This window comes from Euprymna scolopes, chromosome 21 (genome assembly GCF_053919585.1).
Source record: "Euprymna scolopes isolate OS-2025 chromosome 21, ASM5391958v1, whole genome shotgun sequence".
NCBI classification, from domain to species: Eukaryota; Metazoa; Mollusca; class Cephalopoda; order Sepiida; family Sepiolidae; genus Euprymna; species Euprymna scolopes.
The window spans coordinates 54,560,321-54,580,443 of record NC_136502.1 but is presented as its reverse complement, the minus strand read 5'-3'; the positions used below and the strand labels follow the sequence as shown (position 1 = coordinate 54,580,443).

Here is a 20,123-nt window from a genome sequence, read left to right as displayed (position 1 = left end):
ATAAACTATTTTTACATTTGAAGTTATTTACACTTCATGGTTTATTCTTTTCATTTGTTTAGGACGATTTTGCATTCACATTTTTATTTTTTTACAACTAGAAAACCGCAATTATTTCACCATCTATGCCCTTAATGCTTATATAAGATGTAAAGCTCAACTTGATTGATAATTTCTGCTGAATCTAAAACTATATATTAAAATGTCCGTTGTTCATGTCTGCTGGTCAACACTTTCTAATCATTAGAGATGTCAGAAAGGTTGGAAAATTCTATAACATTTTCGAAAAGTTCCTTTGAGACCCAATAGCAATTTTCAATATCAAATTGAATGAAGGAACATTTTTCTTTGTGGTCACTGTTTGAAAACCAGCTAATGATTTCATCATTATTGATCGACTGATTTACTTTATAAATTGTTTTTATCTGTTTGTTAATTCTTTCTATTTTTCGGTTACTTTTTCCTATTTCAGGTCTAGTTGGATTGATATATCTAGTACATAGTTTATTCTGAAAGTCTGGTTTATGGTCTTAAAGAAGATACGAAGTGCTTTCAATGTTTCCAGATTTTTTTGTACAGGCATTTTAAATTGTCATAGACGCTTGAAAATTTAGTATGTTATTGCTAGACATCTAATCAGATGACGGACCAATTTTTATGATTTCATGTTTAAATAAACAGCTACAGCAAGAATTAGAATACACTCTGTTAAAGCCTGATTGTCAGTGAATTTCAAAAATGCAATCTTGACGTGAGGGCACTTTAAAAGAACGATATGCAATAAAATAGTTTTTAACTTGGAAAAAATGCTACGGAAATAATGCTTAAAAAATAAAAAAACATTGAAATCATTTTATGATATTTCAGTGTTTTTCTTTTCAAAGGATATTTTTTGGCATTTTCCTTTTGAAAAAGAGATGACATTGTCGGAATATCAAGACCTATACTATCCTGGTTATATCAAACAGTAAGTTCATGTTTACTGATTTGTAATGTGATTATCTTGAACAATAAATGGATACACGCAGTAAAAAAAATAACAAAAACAAATAAAACCTTTCATTTTTGTTCATACATCACACTAATACAACAGTTTGTTCCCTGCATTGCTATGGCCTTTTCATACCCCCCATATCTATATATGCATCTATCAATATGTGAAGATTTAAATTGTTTTCAAATCATACTCCAAATAAAGAGTACAGACAACATTATCCAAGTCGTTTGCCTCTATTTCCAGACGAATGCTAATTTCACAGTTGTTTAAACAAGTATCTTTCTTTAGAACAGGATTTCGAAAGCAGTCTTATTTATATCCACTTACATTTTGCAAACAGTTTATTTTTTGTTTTAATTGAGTTTATTCCACGACATCAAAGGTTTTGGGTTAGCATTAGGATTTAATAAAGAGGCTCCTTCCTCAAACTCATATAGGATTTCTTTTTGAGATACAATGATATTCAATTGTTCATTTAACGTATTCCTCTACTTCTCAAACCTCTTACTAACTTAGCAGTAAAGAATATTAATTTCCTTCTTCTCAAGGACCCCATAAATATATGTTATAGTTTATTTATCTTGGTATTGCTAGATTCAAGGATAAGAATTCATCTGATCTGGTGAATTATCCACTATAGTGCTGTTATTTGATAAGTCAGTGTAAAGTCATGCTGTGGAGATCTTATATAGGTTTAAAAAGTATTTAGACAATTTGAGTTTCCTTACAAGGCAAATTGTCCTTATGTAAAAGAAACGTTTAATAGGCATTGCAACGTGTATACAATTGTACTTATTCAATTTTCTGGAGGATGGGGAATCCCGTTGGAGGCTAAACATTGACCCATTATTTCAGGAACTCCATTCAAGAAATCTTTTTAGACTTCTAACCTTTATATGCAATTGTTTGAATTTTTTTTAACTTGATACGCCATCATCATCAGGTCGCTTTCTTTTATCCTTTGTCATGAGATCAATGGTTTCTATGGCTAGAGAGTATTCTAAATTTTTTAAAAATTTTATTTTACTGGGATCGGGGGATTAAACTGGATGCAAGGTTTTTATCTGGTATTTTGTGAAATATTTTGGATTTTATTCTCTTTTCCAACTCTGTTTAAGCCAACATCATTGGAGATACTGACTTCAAGTAGGTTTGCTACTCATAATTTTTAAATTTTCTTTTCCAAATATTGGAGCATTATACTAGATGCCAGGCATTTATCTGCTTTTTCAGAGATTCCAATCATCACTTAAAGTTGAAATCGTTTGGATCTCTCTGGCACTTCATACCTTGTATATTCAATAGGTAGTTTTTAAAATTCTTTTCATAAGCTTGATAGTTCATATGATTAGTGGAATGATTAGAATCTTTCTAAGATGTCAGTTTAGTGTGTATATCAACATGCCTTTGCAAATGTGATTTATTAGAAAATGAGGACTTGCATATTTCACAAGAATATGGTTTTTCCCCAGTGTGTACACGCATGTGTAACTTCAAATGGGCTTGCTGAGCAAATGATGATTTGCATACTTGACAAGAATATGGTTTTTCTCCAGTATGCATGCGCATATGCACTGTCAGATTTGGTTTCTGAGAAAATGAAGAACCACATATTTCACAGGAAAATGGTTTCTCTGCAGTATGTGTACGCATGTGCACTGTCAGATGTGGCTTACGGGAAAACGAAAGTCTGCAAATTTCACATGAATATGGTTTCTCTCCAGTATGTATACGCATATGCATTTTTAAATGTGGTTTGTGGGAAAACGAAGATCCACATGTTTCACATGAAAATGGTTTTTCTCCAGTGTGTACACTCATGTGTTTGCATAAATTGTATTTCTTTGAAAATGACAATTCACAAATCTCACAGGAAAATGGCTTCTCACCAGTGTGTGTTCGAATATGTGCAGTCCAAGCTGATTTCTGAGCAAAAGAAGATCCACAAATTTCACAGGAATATGGTTTCTCTCCAGTGTGTACCCGGATGTGATTCTTGAGAGCCGATTTATCAAAAAACGAAGATTGGCATACTTGGCAGGAAAATGCTTTCTCGCCAGTGTGTACACGAATGTGTTTCTTTAACGTTGACTCCTCGTAGAATGAAGATTGACATACTTCGCATGAATATGGTTTTTTCCCACTATGTTTCAGAATGTGCACTTTCAAATGAGCTTTCTGGTAAAATGAAACTTTACACATTTCACATGAAAATGGTTTTTGCCCAGTGTGTATACGCATGTGGACTTTTAAATTTGATTTCTGGGAAAATGAAGAACCACATATGTCACAACAAAATGGTTTCTCACCAGTGTGTATATGCTTGTGGATCTTCAAACTTGTATTACTGAAAAAAGAAGATCCGCACGTTTCACAAGTAAATGTTTTCTTGCTGGTTTGCATAACTTTGCGTTTGTTTAAATATTGTTTCTGGGAAAATGAAGACTTGCATTTTTCACAGAAAATTTGTTTCTTCTCTGTTGTAATATGCATCTTACTACTTGACTTAGATTCATATGGAAAGGGAGAACTGCACAATGCACAGGATAATGGTTTCTCTACGGTGGCACTAGACATTATATCTGTAAATAAAGAAAATATATTAACACAAAAGTTATTATTTTTTATACCATCTATGTCTTACTCAACAGTTATGTATTTGGATTTTTCATGTTTTCAAGAAAATAAATGGTCAACGATCTATCATAAATTTAATATGATGTTGCTCTTTGTGTTACATGAGAAGGGACAGACCTCAGTAAAGTAAAAGAACAAAATAGATAAGTTTAAAAATGATATTTGGAAAAGGATAGAATTGAACCCATCAAGCAAGAGTTGAAACGATAATATTTAATTTAGAAATGTAGCGCTTGTTCATTGTTCTTAGAATTAACTGGATATATTAAATCATGTCAGTTAAAATAATGGACAATACGAGTTAGAAATAATTATGAATTAAATAGGTTATAAATGATACAATTCAATTTAGGAATTTCTTTGTTTACCAAAGGAGTCGTGATGCATATGCAAAGTGCACATGTAATTTGAACACGTGAGAGAATCACATCGCAGGTATGCCTTCGACGTCATAAAGAAAGAGAATTCATAATATATTGAGTAAGAGAGTCGAGTTAGAGACAGTCAGAGCCAAAGAGATTGTCAGAGAGTAATTTGGTCAAAGACAGTCAGTCAGAGTTAGCTGACGTTCTCTTGGAGGTGGGGAGGAAAGATAAGACCATGTAATCAAAACGACTTGAATTCCTGATTCACCAATCAACCAGCTGGTCGAATAAAGGATCATCATTTTTATTTTGTAAACATAGTCTTTGTATCTTCATTTCATAAAGAAAGGTAAATGTTTTCATCTATCATCTTGTAAAAGAACTTTGTGCAACAGCCTTTACGTGTTAACTGTCTGGCCCATTCCAATCATCATCAAATAATGAATTTCTCCCTCTGATGTGTCAAAAGACTATACGTCATATCTCTCAGTCTCCGTTATAAATGTCTCCCCCCGAATACAAGTGCCTCCCCCAGAATACAAATGTCTCCCTCAGAATACAAATGTCTTCCTCAGAATACAAATGTCCCCCCCCCTTGTTAAACTGTATCCCAGTCATCTGTCAGCAGCAATATACACTCTTTGATATATGTACACACGAGATAAACACACTGAAATATATATACGCACCATTCTGATATGCACACAATATTTTAAAATAATTTAATTTAAGGGTATATATTTGGTTTGTATGTCTTACATGCTAAAGTCATACTTAGTAATAATGTCAACTTTATCTAGAGTAGGGAGTAGAGATGAAAAAATTAACTGACATGATTGATTCATTAATATCTTACTCACAAACACAATCATGACCTTGATCTGCTTCCAGTTGTCTGGTCAGTTAAATTTCGCATGTACAATGATTTATATCTCCATGAGTTAAGTGGCAAATTACAGCTATGAGTTAAGTGGCAAATGAACTAATTATGGTTCTTGTGTAGAGAAAGCCTAATAACTGTGTCAGGTTTCATTGCTTTACTACAATAAGAAATGGGTCAACAGCATTACTTGTATAAAATCCATCACGGTTGCAAATGGAGATGTTTATTTCTATTCAAAAGCTGCATAAAACTAAAAAGGACAGAGAATATCATTAGGCGAAACAAAAGTCATAGCAAAATGAGAAAATAGGCAACAGCACTGATATAAATTAATGAGAGATCGACACTGGAACCATTAGCAAATTATAAGTGTATTCAAACAATGGTAAAATATACCAAGTTCAATGTAACTGTTTGCATGTGGAGATGAAACAAGTAGGAGTGTATTGTCATTATGTTATAAATGCAACATTCCATGTTATAAAACCCAGAAAATTTAGTCAGAGTTTACTTTCAAAGATACTCAATAGTAGTGTTCATTAGACATTATCTCGCTTTTTATATTTTTTTTATCAATTTGTTCAAGCTTAGGATGGAGCATCCTACAGATGCCAAACATTCACTCACTAACTCAGACATTCCAACCGAGAGATCTTTTTAAGATTCTGAATGTCTCTTTTAGTGCAGTTGTCTGACACTCTCTTGCACTTGGTTCACCGGATATATTTGCCAGGTAGTTTTTTACTTTTTATTTTACTTCAGTTAGTTTTAAGAGACCCTTTGATGGCACTCCACGTTTATTTTTTATTGTCGTTTTTAGATCATTTTTTTAGGTCATGATATTTTGTTATCTTTTCTCTTCAGCTCTATTAAGGCTAAAATCATTTGAAACTGTGACATTGATAATGAGCGCAGTTCTGTCATGGTTGTTCCATATTACAATGTCTGACTCAATATGAAGGATCCAAAGATGATTGACGTAAATTGTAAAGGATCATCATGAAAAAGTTGATCTTTGTCACAATTCCCCACAAGAGATGTTAATCACTAAGAACTGAAGGATAATCTATATTGATTGCTTTTGAATGTTATATTTTATCAACTACTTTTATTTATTTCTTTAATGTTTTGTCTGTATCATGGTTTCCAGAGCCGCACATAATATGTCAAACATAGAATATCGCAGTTGTGAAAAGGTATTGAATAAGGGAAGCGCTCTACAAGGAAATTGAAATGGTTAAATACACTAGTGTATATTTGAAGAAATGCCCCCCCTCCCAAACAGAGAATTATCAATTCCCAATTCACATGAGTTAAGGAAAAATGTTTAGAGAAACATTACAGGAACTGTTTTGTCTATAAACAGGCACAAAACTATCAAGAATAGAAACTATCACAAAACTATCAAGAATAGAAACTACCACAAAAATATCAAGAATAGAAACCACCATAAAACTATCATGAATAGAAACTACCACAAAACTATCCAGAATAGAAACTACCACAAAACTATCAAGAATAGAAACTACCGCAAAACTATCAAGAATAGAAACTACCACAAAACTATCAAGAATAGAAACTGCTACAAAACTATCAAGAATAGAAACTACCACAAAACTATCAAGAATAGAAACTGCCACAAAACTATCAAGAATAGAAACTACCGCAAAACTATCAAGAATAGAAACCACCACAACATTATCAAGAATAGAAACTACCACAAAACTATCAAGAATAGAAACTACCACAAAAATATCAAGAATAGAAACCACCATAAAACTATCATGAATAGAAACTACCACAAAACTATCCAGAATAGAAACTACCACAAAACTATCAAGAATAGAAACTACCGCAAAACTATCAAGAATAGAAACTACCACAAAACTATCAAGAATAGAAACCACCACAAAACTATCAAGAATAGAAACTACCACAAAACTATCAAGAATAGAAACCACCACAAAACTATCAAGAATAGAAACTACCACAAAACTATCAAGAATAGAAACCACCACAAAACTATCAAGAATAGAAACTACCACAAAACTATCAAGAATAGAAACTACCACAAAACTATCAAGAATAGAAACCACCACAAAACTATCAAGAATAGAAACTATCACAAAACTATCAAGAATAGAAACTACCACAAAACTATCAAGAATAGAAATTGCCACAAAACTATCAAGAATAGAAACTACCGCAAAACTATCAAGAATAGAAACTACCACAAAACTATCAAGAATAGAAACTACAGTTGGAAAGTGTTAACAAAATCTAGTAACATTCATGGTGAACAATGAATGAAATTCGAGGTTAGAGTGAGCCATTCGAAGTATTTTGGCTATGACATAAGGATTTATTGAGGGCATAGTTGGGTGACCCTGCTGTATAAAAGTGAACACACAGAAAATTTAGCAGTTTAATGTTAAGAATTATTTTAGTTACCATGTTCATGGCAGAACTTAGCTAGCAGATTTGTTTTGAATAACCATTTTCAGATGCTGAGAAATTTTTTGTCATCTTCATTGTTGAAATGTTTTTGAATTGTGTTTGAAAAATAATACATTTTCTTTTACTTTCATTCACACTAAAGCACTTTGCCACTGTGACGTAAGGTGCTACTGTGAATTAGAGGCCATAACTATAGTGACACTGTACGTGGGGAGTTGCATAGTGAGAAATTTATTCATATTACATTTAAATTTCTGCATGTTAGTACAGTATGGGAACCAATGAGCTAAAAGGGAATTCCAAAAGTTAGCAATTTGAGAAAATAAGCTATATGAGTAGAGTATTAGCTAGTAGAGACCCCTAGATGCCTTTTGGCAGCTAGAAACCTCTACAGTAAAGGGGTTGGATTTTACTGAATGTCAGGTCGAGTGGGAATATTTATGTATAGGAAACACTAATGCACTAAGTTCGTCGGAGCACATTCCATTAAAATACTTGTAAAACAAATACAGGGATGCAACATTGATGGGGGAGAGGCTAGAGCTTATATCATAGTGAGTATTTATTTATTAGATTACAATTATTTTTTTAAACTCTGTCTAAGAAGGAAATTAGTAGTTGCTATACCATCCCAGATGTGACGAGAATACTCCATCTATAAGCGATTTGTGGCTGTGTAGAGATATAGTACGCTGGTAAGCGAGAAGATTTCTAATAGAATAGAAGGAGACCATGTTCCTCACATCCTGGTAATGTCCTTTTTGGATTTGTTCCATATCATGTTTCCTGTGAATGTTTGGTCAAAGAGTTTGAATGATGAAAATCAGTAATTAAAAAGGTTTCTTATAATTGTTAAAGGAAAATAGCCTTGCCTTAGCAGCATTAAATGTTGCCATTCATTTATGTCTCCATTCCACTAAAGACTTTTGTTTTGCTAAAACCCACATTCCAATTGTCATTATATAAACAAACTCTGCAACATTTTATTGATTAAAATACCTACCTGGCTTAAATATTTATTAGATTAAATTCCATTATGACTCCAAATCTAATTGTTTTATTTTTCCGACATTCCTTTTTTTGGTGACATATCATTCTGGATATGTTCCTTAAAATGCAAACCATTTTCTTCCCAAAAACTCATGACAACCAAATTATATTACACATATTTAATGTTTCATTTCTTTTGAAGTGCACACCATTTATTTTAGTTGATTACATTCCACTAACTTTCTAGCTGAATTCTTCCACAGGTGTCGACTCCCAGACTAGAACTTTATTCTAACTGGCCTGTCTGCCAATAATGAAAATCCTACCTTTGTTAGTTGAGCCCAGTGACGTAACATAATGAAGTCAATCTTATTGTTATTCTAAATTATCTTTTGTTTTGCTATCAAACTCTGTAACATTTTATTGATGAAAATATCCATCTGACTTAAATTAGATTAAATTCTATTACAACTCAAAGTATAATTGTTTTATTTTTCCAGCATTCCTTTTTTGTTATCGAAATATTTTCTCTGAATATTTCCTATTCCATAACATCTACATTTCTATAACAATGATAATAATAATCTTACTTAGGTGACTTATATACAATATTTTTCCCCAGTGGATGTCTTCAGACTTATCACTGGCAATGAAAATGTTGGAATTGTTTAAATCCGAATAGACATCTAAAGAATTTTAATATTCACAGAGATTTTCGAATTGTGATGTACACAGCTACCTGAATGTTTGACAAGTAGAACCATTTTTCGTATTTGTGCAGTTTATGGACTCTGTCGTTTTTTAGATAAGATTTTCAAGCTAAGTTCAATTTTTTACAGGATCTGTTGTTTATTAACTTGTTAGGTGAAAGTACAGAATAGTTCAAAATATCTACTCTGCAATGTTAAGGATGCTTTTCTAAATAATAATGTTATTATTTTAGTATGGTTTGTAAATTGCATTAGTGTATTTTTTTTTTCGAATAATTCAGTGCCTATTTTTCTTGATTGCCCAAAAGACAACCGATATTTTTAATTGTTTTTTTTCCCCCGTTTAAGAGAGGAGTAGGGGAAGTACACTTCTAATGACAGGAGGCCAAAAAGTTGACATTTTTCTTTTGTTTCATTTATTATTCTTTTTTTTGGCGGGGGGGGGGGCTCTTGTCACCTGAATTGATTCAGTGGCAAAGTTCCATTAAGTTTTGGAGATGGGGATTGATAAATTGGAATTATGTATGTTTATGATGAAGAAGAAGAAGAAGAAGAAGAAGAAGAAGAAGAAGAAGAAGAAGAAAAAATAGTAGTAGGAAGTGCTTTTGCTGAAATAAAAGGTATCGCTTTAAAGACGTGTATAACCCATAAACTGTTGAAAGGGTCAGGTTTTCTGAATACTTGTCTTCACCATTTATTGTCTGCATAATTTAATAAAGGTCTGGCATTTGTCTACGAAAATTTCGATCTTTGTAAGATGTCTGTTTGGTATTTGTACCAAAAATAATTCTAAAATATCTATTTTTCCAAAAATGAATTTCTGGTACAGGTCCAGAATACAACCTAATTAAAAAAATATATATACAGAAAAAATCTCTATGATGTACGTACTCATCACAAAATGAAAATGTCATACTGCAAAAATCACGTGAATTGATAGGGAAGTTTTTTTTTTAATGAAGAAAATTTATTTTTATGAGGAAGCGAGAACGGTGTATCATCTTGATCTGCCCAAATTTTAAAATCTGCTTTGAAATGACTACAACGTACTATTAATCGCTAAAAATCATAAAAATATGATAACCTATATTTAAAAAAGACTACTTTATCAATGTACGCAATTTTTGGAATATGACATTTTCGTTCCGTGAAAGTGTTTACATCATAAATATTTTTCTGAACTTTTGATTTTTAGTTAAGTTGAATTCTGGATGAGAAAAGTATTTTAATATATAAAATAAACAAAGCGAAATGTTTTATCAAAAAACATTTCGCTTTGTTTATTTTATATATTTTTTAAAAATTCACGGTATTTTTTACATTAGGTCCACCTCCACAATTTTCTTTAAAACGCTGACGACTTTTATAGGTCTTCGACTATGCTGAATAAGACAACCTCATTTAACTTTTTAAGAGACAAGTAGTTTTTGAGATATAAAGATCTGTTTACGTACTGTAATTCACTGTCCGTCCTGTTTATACATACGTGCGATAAACAAATCTATTTCTTTGTGACCGACACTGCCACCTAGTGGAAACAAATCCACTTTATTTTCATAACTGGGAAATTCGTAATGTGCATATGTGTAAAACAAAAAATTACGACTTTTTCACTTCCAGGTACTTGTTTAGTTTAATCATACATTAAAAAATGAAATATTGAAAAAAATTATATTGTATGTACCCGTTATGGAATTAAGTTTTCATAAAAAATTTCACTTAATTTGATCAAGTAACGTTTTTGTTTACAGAGGAAAATCAAATTTTAATAAGATTGATCATATCTCGCCATCTTGTCTGTTTCGAGGTGCCATTAAACGAAAAAAGGGATTAACAAAGGACAAAATAAAAAAGGGATTAAAAAAGGAAACTCTGTAAAATAAGCAAAAAAAAAAAAAAACCCTAAAAAACTAAAATATTTATGTAGGTATTTTTTCTGTCCATGTTTCAAATTAATCCCGTCAAATTTTGACAAACTTCAAGTGGTGATCGAGTTATCTTCCTTGGCATGCTCTCCTTCATCTGCAAAGTAGGGAAAATGGTGGGATACAATCGATCTCATTAAAATTTGATTTTCCTCTCAAAAAAGTGAAATTTTAGTTTTATGAGAACTTAATTCTAAAACGGGTATATACAATATAATTTTTTTCAATATTTTAATGTCTTCATTAAACTAAACAAATACCTAATTTCATGTTAAGAATGGCTTTCAGAATAGACATTCCTGATCTCCCTAAATTAAGAACAGCTTTCAGAATAGACACCCCCTGATCTCCCCATGTTAAGGATGGCTTTTGAAATAGACATTTCCGACCTCCCCATGTTAAAAATTACTTTCGGAATAGACACCCCCGACCTCCCCATGTTAAGAATGGCTTTTGGAATAGACACATCCCACCTCCCCATGTTAAGAATGGCTTTCGGAATAGACACCCCCGACCACCCCATGTTGAGAACGGTTCTCGGAATAGACACCTCCGCCCTCCCCATGTTAAGAACAGCTTTTGGAATAAACACCCCATTTTTGGGGGGAGTGGGTGAAAAATATTTGCCTCAAATTAAAGTGTGATATTCGTTATCAGCATATACTATAAAAAATGGGGTGAGGGAAGTGTCAGTCGCAGAAAAGTGGGTTCGTTTCTGCTAGGTGGCAATGTCTGTCGCAGTGAAGTAGATTGTTTATCGCGTGCATACAAACATGGTGACCAGGGAATTACAGTGTATAATACAGGTCTTTATATCTCGAAAACTACTTGTCTCTGTAAAATTTAAACAAGATTTTCTTATTCAGCATAGTCGAAAACCTATCAAGTAATCATTTTAAAGAAAATTGTGGAGGTGGACCTAATGTAAAAAATTTCCAAATTTATTTTCTATATAAAATACAAAATAAATAAATTAAAAAATAAAAGAAAATAATAAACCAATAAAAGTTTAGGATGATTTTGTGTGTAACCAGTCAATCAGTGGGAGTGTCAGAAGTCGCCATTAAAAAAGGAGTGATTAATTAGACTCGCTATCTTTCAAAGCTTATAACAATAGGGATAATGTAATTTAAACCCTAATTTTTTTTAATAAAAGGAGCAAAGACCAAACTTTAAAATAATAAAAGTTTTTATCGAAAAATACACAATATTTTTTTTGGATCAAGTAAAGATTAGATACCCTGTAGCAGACGACAAAAACTAGCGCACATTTCAAGTGATACCGGTTGTTCGACATTGACATTGCCAGTGGTTGTTTGTAAACACGTCAAATAGCATACAAGGTCAAACAACCGGTGTCACTTGAAATGTGTACTAGTTTTTGTCGTCTGCTACAGGGTATCTAATCTTTACTTGATCTTTTTTTTTTTTAAATCGGTTTTCTTTAAAAAAGATTTCATGAAATTCAACGAATTTTAACTTAATCTAAAAATAATAAATATATAGAAATTAAAAAAAATCACTTATATAAAATACTAATCAATGGATGCTTCCATTCTTCATTTATGAGAATTTGTCCATATTTATATTTTATATTCCATGTATTTGTTAAATAATTTTTTTTTTTAAACAACTAGTTGAAAAGGCCGCCATTACGTAAGCAATGACTGGTGTTAGCGAAGAAGTGGTGTTTCTTCCTGTTTTGAAATACGGATGGATAAAAGGACCTAAAAACAACACATACACCTTTTACATCACATTTTACTTATGAGTTTTTGCCTTAAAAAAAACAAAAAAAAAACACTCGACAAAATTTTGATATTTTTTTTTCTTCTCTCAAAGAAATACATAAGTTTTTGATTTAATATATTTTATTTCTTCTTTATGGAGTGATTTTTTTTTTTTTTAAATATCTAAAAAAAAAAAAATTGAATGAAATCGAAAAAATTGTCGTAATTCTACGAAATTTTCTGGACAATATAACAAGATTATAAGGTTTCACTTAAAAAAAAAATCAACGTGATTTTTTTTAAAAAAAGGTTTTAAACTTTAGACTTTACAGGTAAATTTGCAAATAACTGTTCTTTTGTTTTAAATTAGCTTATTTTATTTATTGATCTTTATCTTCAATTCGTGATATATAAATTTTAGGTGAGAAAATTAATTATTTTCATTTGAATAGACATTTCAAAATCGGGGGGGGGGAGTCAATTAAAAAAAAACGCTTGTCTAGAATATTATGTTCGGTTTATTGGAAACAGCATAAAATTCTACATTGAACCTGAAAATATCGTAAAAATTGAACCGTTAGAAAAATTTTGATAGATTTTTAAAGTTTAAAAATTGGAAAAATTTAACTCGTAAAATTCAATTGATTTCATTACGTAATAAAACATGGCTGCATGAACGCGCGCAGGCACTTTGTAAACACTGATTTTTTTTTTTAATAAAAAACATGTCTATTATTTTAAAACAACTTTAATAGTTTATTTTGAAAGTATAAAGAAAATAAACAACCCACTTTAAAAAGAGAAATTACGAGTTTATATATATATATATATATATATTTATATATATATATATATATATATATATATATATATATATATATATATATATATATATATATATTTATTATTCGCAGTTTTGTGTTAGGGGTGTCAAAAATTCCCCCCAAATTCTGACCCACCAGTATTTTTTTTTTTTTTAAGTTTTCATTAAAAAGTTAAATTAAAATTAAAAATTTTTAATCCAGAATTTATTCTGCGTTAAACTAAAGAAAAAAAAATGCATTTTCAGCAAGTAAAACGGATCGGAATTTAATTTATGAAAATGCAAATATGAGGGGAAACAATAAGTATACTTACATTTTTTAATGCAATTTTGTGGTTAAAATGTTTTCATAGAAAACAAACAACAGATTTTATGGCTTGGTTAATTCATTCATTTGCTGTCCGTAGTATTTCGGTTATTTAAGGATGGTTAGAGAGATTTCATAAATAACGCGTATTAAGACGGCATATTACCCACAATGCAATCGTCACGTTGCTCTATGTGGTTCAAAGTTTTCTTCACATCCTTCGCCATCTAACAATTACTACTAGCATTCCTTTGGTACATGAACACATCTAGCTCAATCATAGCCCCCCCCCCTCCCAATGAGACTTTTTACATTGTTTTTTTTTAACGTGCAAACACTTTGAAAACTTGGCGGAAAGAAAAAAAAAAGTTGGATCATTTTACGTTAAATTTATATGCGCAACTGATCCCTCATTTTTAGGTCGTTTTCGGGTAGGTACGTGCAAAATGAATGGCCAATCCCTAAAATGCATAAACATTTTGACCTCTCCCTTCATTTAAAAATTTACCAAAATTCATGAAATCAACCAATTTTAATGAATTTTTCAGCATTTATTAATTAGCAATCATAGAATAAAAGGAAACCTATTACTTTTTGTTAACAACAACAGCAACAACAACAACACCTTTAAAAAATGACGCATGAATTTGAATGTTTGCTTCATATAAAGCATTGTGAATGTTTTTATTTTATTTTGTTTTCAATATTTCAGAAACATTACGAAAAAAAAAAAACTTGGGTTGTATTACTATACACATAGATTCGAAAAAGTTGTCAAATAACAAATGTATAACAAATAAATGTTATCAAAGGCAAGATATGTTCGCTTCTACCTATCTGGATTTTTTTAGCGGTGTTACTGCTGTTACTCACTTTAAAACGTGTAATCGATTCGAAAATAATACAGTGTTTATTGCTATATTTGAAGAAACATGTGGCGTTGTTATATATTTGTTTTTTTTTTGTTTTTATACAACTTTTTCGAATCTACGTGTATAGTAAAACAAACCCACACTATATGATTTTCGAACCAATTACACGTTTTAAAGTGAGTAAAACCACTAAAAGATTTTCTTTATAGGTAGAAGAGTAACTTATTTTGTCTTTGATAACATTTGTTATATATTTGTTTTTGTTTTTTTTGTTTACATGGGGAGTCACCACTTATCAAGGCCCGAAGGCCACTCAGGGATAAGGGTTATTGCATGTACAGTAATCAGTGCGATAGTATTGTAGTAATCATTAGTATTGGGGGTTTTGATAGAGTGTCTTTACTTAAGGGGGCGGTTTGTCAGGAATTTGTTTATGTTGGACTTGAAGATGTCCAAGTTGTAGTCAGGTGGGAAACAGGCAAGCGGTAGAGAGTTCCAGTGGCGTGCAGTTCTAAGAAAGAAGCTTTGCTCATGGAATCTATGTTTGGATTTAGGCACAGATAAAGAGTGGGGAAAATTATTGACAGTAGTTTCAGCCAGACGGGTATTTCTCGTGAAAGATTGGTGACAATGGTAAAACTTGCGGAGAATGCTCTATTTTACGGTTATTGTAAAAATGGAACGGAAATTTAAATTTTGTCCCATTTTAATCTTTTTCTTAATTGTGCCCGAAAAAACGAAAGTAATCTAGGTACCTCCAACGCGCGCCACGGTTTACCCCCCCCCCGTATGAAACACTGTAATTTAATATTATCCTAACTTTTTTACCATTCAAAAGAAGCTTCAAATAAACTAATATTTTAAAAAAATAATTTTCACAGCATATAAAAATAATGAAAATGCGAGACAAAAATCGTGTTTACATTATCGACGCTTTAAAAAACGTTCCTATGTAGTTATGTTTTTTAAGTCGTTAACATACCCATGTTTTAAAAATCTAACAAAAATCAAATAATCGTCATATTTTCGATATTTATTGATTATTAAATAAACTTACATAATAAAAGTAGGTTTTGTTAACTAAAACGCGGATTTCATGAGCAAAGCTTCTTTCTTAGAACTGCACGCCTGTGGAACTCTGTTCCGTCTGCCTGCTTCCCTCCGGACTACAACTTGGATGTCTTCAAGTCTAATGTTAACAAATTCCTAATGAACCGCCCCCCTAATTAAACACTTCATAAAATCTCCTCACTAACGTGATTTACTTGCAATAACCCTTATCCCTGAGTGGCTTCCGGGCCTTGATAAGTGGTGATCACTGTGTAAAAAAAAAAAAAAAAAAAAAAATTCTTTTTAGGTGTTCTACCCCCCTCCCATATTTCATGTTAGGGAAACTAAAAAAATAAATGTATGTTGATAAAAATTTCAACATTTTTTATATCTGAAAAGATCAAACAATAAAAACTATATATATATATATATATATATATATATATATATATATATATATATAATATCCTGTTATTTTTTTCACTTACCTTAAAGTTGTAAATAAAATTGGACATAAAATCAATATTATTATGTAAAATAAATAAAAGCTTTTTCTTGATCATTTTTTTCTCGGTAATATAATTGTTTGAATTACAACACAAAACAAACATGATTCTAAAAAAACTAATTATTTTTAAAAAGCTTTAAATGATATTAATTTAAAATATTATGCAATATGAAGTTCAAACTGTTTTTTTTTAATTAACAGGTTTCCAATAATAAAAAAATATTCACATCATAGAATATATGACTCTTGAGATAATAAAAATTGCAAAAGCAAAATTGACTAAAAAAATTGTTTGGATTTGATTATTTAAAATGACAGAGTGAATCAAATTTTGCGTTTTTTTTTTCAAAAAAAAAAGAAAGAAAGAAAACCATGGACGCCTGTAAGCAGCATCTTTATATGCTGCTTACAGGCGTCCATGGTTTTTCATCTGTTAAACAGAACAGATTAAACAGAACGGTATAAAATTAATTTTATCGTCTATGTAGTTCGTTATTCAAAATCAGTTTGTTTTATAAAAGGTAAGTCTTATATTGTTTTTTTTATCCATTTTTTTTTTATTGTACATATTATTTATTCATGAATTTCTGCATAATGATCTTCCATAGAAATTGACCCAGACACACGAAATTATGACGTCAATAATTAATGCGTACAATGATGACGTTTTACACAACGGTTTGGAGATGCCTAAAGTACCTACTTACTATGCCTCCCCACGGGACAGAGTTAGACACCAGGGTCGTTTTTTAACGTGGAGAAAAGGTACAAAAATAAAAATTGTCTCAGTCGTGAAGGATTTCTCCTCTACCGAAAGAGAACAAGAAATAGAAGTGCAGCATCTGGCGGAACAGATGCCTAAAGTAATCGAAAGAATAACATTCAATAATCATACTTTATATATATATATATATATATATATATATATATATATATATATATATATATATATATATATATATATATAAAAACGAAAGATTTTTTCTAAAAATAAAATTTTATTAAGAAAAACGAAACAATTTATTTTTTAAACGAAAAAAGCCAATTTGGTATGCCTTTTTGATATTTTATTTTATAAGTCCAACTCAGCATTAAACATTGGAAATGTCGATTTTTGTAGATTTTCGTGTATGCTTATAATAAATAAACATCCGGAACCTCTCATGTTAAGAACGGCTTTCGGAATAGACACCTCCAAACTCCCCATGTTAAGAACGACTTTCAGAATAGACACCCCCAACCTCCCCATGTTAAGAACGGCTTTTGGAACACTCACAACCTTGTCAGTAGGCACCGCCAAAAATGGCCGAAAAATCAAGTTGTTGTTGTTTTTTTAAAACGAAATTACATTTATTAAAATCCATTATTTCTGAGTAACTTTTTTTTCCAGAAAGATAAAACCCTGAATTTTATCATAGAGAAAGCAGAATGATGTAAAACTTTTTCTATTTTTAATTAAATTTTAAATGTTAAATTTTCCCCAAAAGTGAGAAAACTTTAAAATTTTAGCATTTTTAAGCTGTAAGCAACAAACAAGTCCATCTATTGCTTCTCTGTAGTGGAATAATATGAATATATAAATCGCTTAAATAATTAAATAATTCGTGCAAAAGAGGAACAAGAAATTTATTTTAAAGACAAAAAAACAACAAAAAAAATTACACAAAATAAATGTACAAAATAAATTTAACAATGCATACTTGTCCATATGTGATTTTCAAAAAAAACTTCTTTTTAACACACAAAAGGAAAAAAAATATATTACTCACAGTTTGAGTTTTCACGCTTTTTTTTTTATAATAAGCAGACAACATTTTCTCTTTTTAACAGCATAAGACTTTCTGTGCTTTTAAAGCAAATAAGCTCTACAATAATGCAAGAAACAATTTCTTTCACGGAGAGTTCTTTTTTTTTCTTAAAATTTGTAGAAAAGTCTATAGAAAAAAGTTCATTGGTTTCTTTTTCTTTTCTTCTTCTTCTTCTTCTTCTTCTTCTTCTTCTTCTTCTTCTTTTTGAAATCTTGCCAGACAGCGGCAATTTTATGAAAAAACAAATTCAGAGGCGTCTTTTTCTCGGGAAAAATTTGGTTATGAATCTGAAAAGGAAATAGCTGAAAAAAAGAGCCTAAATAGGAGAATGTAGCTTTTAATATTCTTTTTTTATTATATTTAAAAATTAAAATTCTTTCGAACTCAAGAAAACCTCCGTAACTTTCTTTTTTAGAGAATATTCTGAAACAATCCTTGTTTCAATTCTCTTAAATTCTTTTTAATTTATTATTTATCTCTTCGATAAATAATTAATATTTCTTCTTTTTAAATCTAGTTACTCTAACTTCAAAATATATATATATCGGACGGATCTCTATCCGAAAAGTATTTCCCTCAAATTTTTTTTTTTAAGGAAAAACAAATTTTACGATTTTTAGGGATAATAAATAAATAGACTTCTTTTAATACAGAGAATGTGGAAAACACTAGTTTTTTTTTTGTTCGCCTGAAAACAAACTTTAATAAGCGAAGTAAGTACTTCTTTTTTTTTTTTTTTGAAGAAAAAACAAATTTTACGATTTTTAGGGATAATAAATAAGTTGACTTCTTTTAATAAAGAGAATGTGTCTTTTAATAAAGAGAATGTGGAGAGCAGACCATTGACTATTTTTATTTTATTCATTTTTTCGTAAATGTCGAAAACCCTTTTTGATTGATAAAATATGGAACTCAACATCAAACCGAAAAAGTAATAATAAAAACGGTGCTTCTTCTACACTTTATTGTCGAAATTGGAGACGCCATTTTATTTCACGCACCTGCTGTACAAATGCAAGGGAGATACCAGTATTTCAAACTATAGCCGAAGCATGAAATAAATAACAAAAAAAAAAAAAAAAAAAAATTAAAGTGGAGAACGAGTGCTTCCGGAAAGGGAAAGAATAAATTAGCTAAAATTAACATTTATTACTTTCAGAAATGTGGTAAAACCGACATTACTGGAGAAAATGAATATTGACAATATTACTTTTTTTATTTTATTTTTTTAATTTTTTTTTTTTACAGATAATAACATCAGGATGATAGACTTTCTGCATGTTTAAAATCATTTATCTGTTCGAAAAAACAAAACAAAACAAAAAAAAACAAACAAAAAAAAACAAAACAAACAATATTATAAAAATCCAATGTTGCTTTCATTACAAAATCATTTTATTAAAATTATATTTTCTTACGCAAACTTTTCAGTAAATGTTTTTACAATTATATTTCGATTCCCAATAATAAAAAAATAAAACAATGAAAAGCACCACTTCTCCGTTAAAAAAAACAAAAACAATCATTTAAATTAATTTGTTATTGACCCTTCAAACTTGCTTTAATTCAATAACATGTTTAAAATTATTTATTTGTTCGAAAAAAAAAAAAAGAAAAACAAAAAAAAAAAAAACATTTTTATAAAAATCCAATGTTGCTTTCATTACAATATTATTTTAAAGGCCGTTGATATTCGCAGCTGGCTGCGGCTATTCTAAAATGCTATTCGCAGCCGGTCGCATCAGCTGACCGGAAGTGACGTCAGACAAATCTTAAGTAAATTCTTGGCTAGAATTGTAAAAATAATTTGTTTTCTTTTGTAATAGAATTTAACAATTTCTTTCATTTTGAGCTGCTTTTTTCTCCCGTTTATTTTTGTTTTCTACAATTAATAAACCAGTTTACAAGTAAAAAATAAGTTGTTTTAATTTTTACTTACCAACACAGTGGCGAATTTAATTTTTCTCTCTCCCATTTTTTATTTTGAGCGGAGAATTTAACATGTCTTTTCATTTTAATTATTTGTTTTAGTTTTTCAGCGGAGAATTTGGGGTACTCATG

At 30.4% G+C, this 20,123-nt stretch overlaps 1 protein-coding gene across 1 annotated transcript; it reads right to left on the bottom strand.

Moving 5' to 3' along the window:
- Window positions 1-198: 198 nt before the first annotated feature.
- Window positions 199-19,285, bottom strand: LOC145242368 (uncharacterized). Its single transcript, XM_080105371.1, has 2 exons — window positions 18,024-19,285; window positions 199-3,579 (listed from the first exon to the last, which is right to left on the bottom strand). The coding sequence occupies exon 2, from the start codon at window positions 3,572-3,574 to the stop codon at window positions 2,369-2,371; it is 1,206 nt and encodes a 401-aa protein (XP_079961497.1). The 5' UTR covers window positions 3,575-3,579; window positions 18,024-19,285; the 3' UTR covers window positions 199-2,368.
- Window positions 19,286-20,123: the final 838 nt, after the last annotated feature.

What these genes read in the sequence shown, in the direction of transcription:
- LOC145242368 (XM_080105371.1), bottom strand. Translation starts at nt 3,574, where the DNA reads ATGTCTAGTGCCACCGTAGAGAAACCATTATCCTGTGCATTGTGCAGT.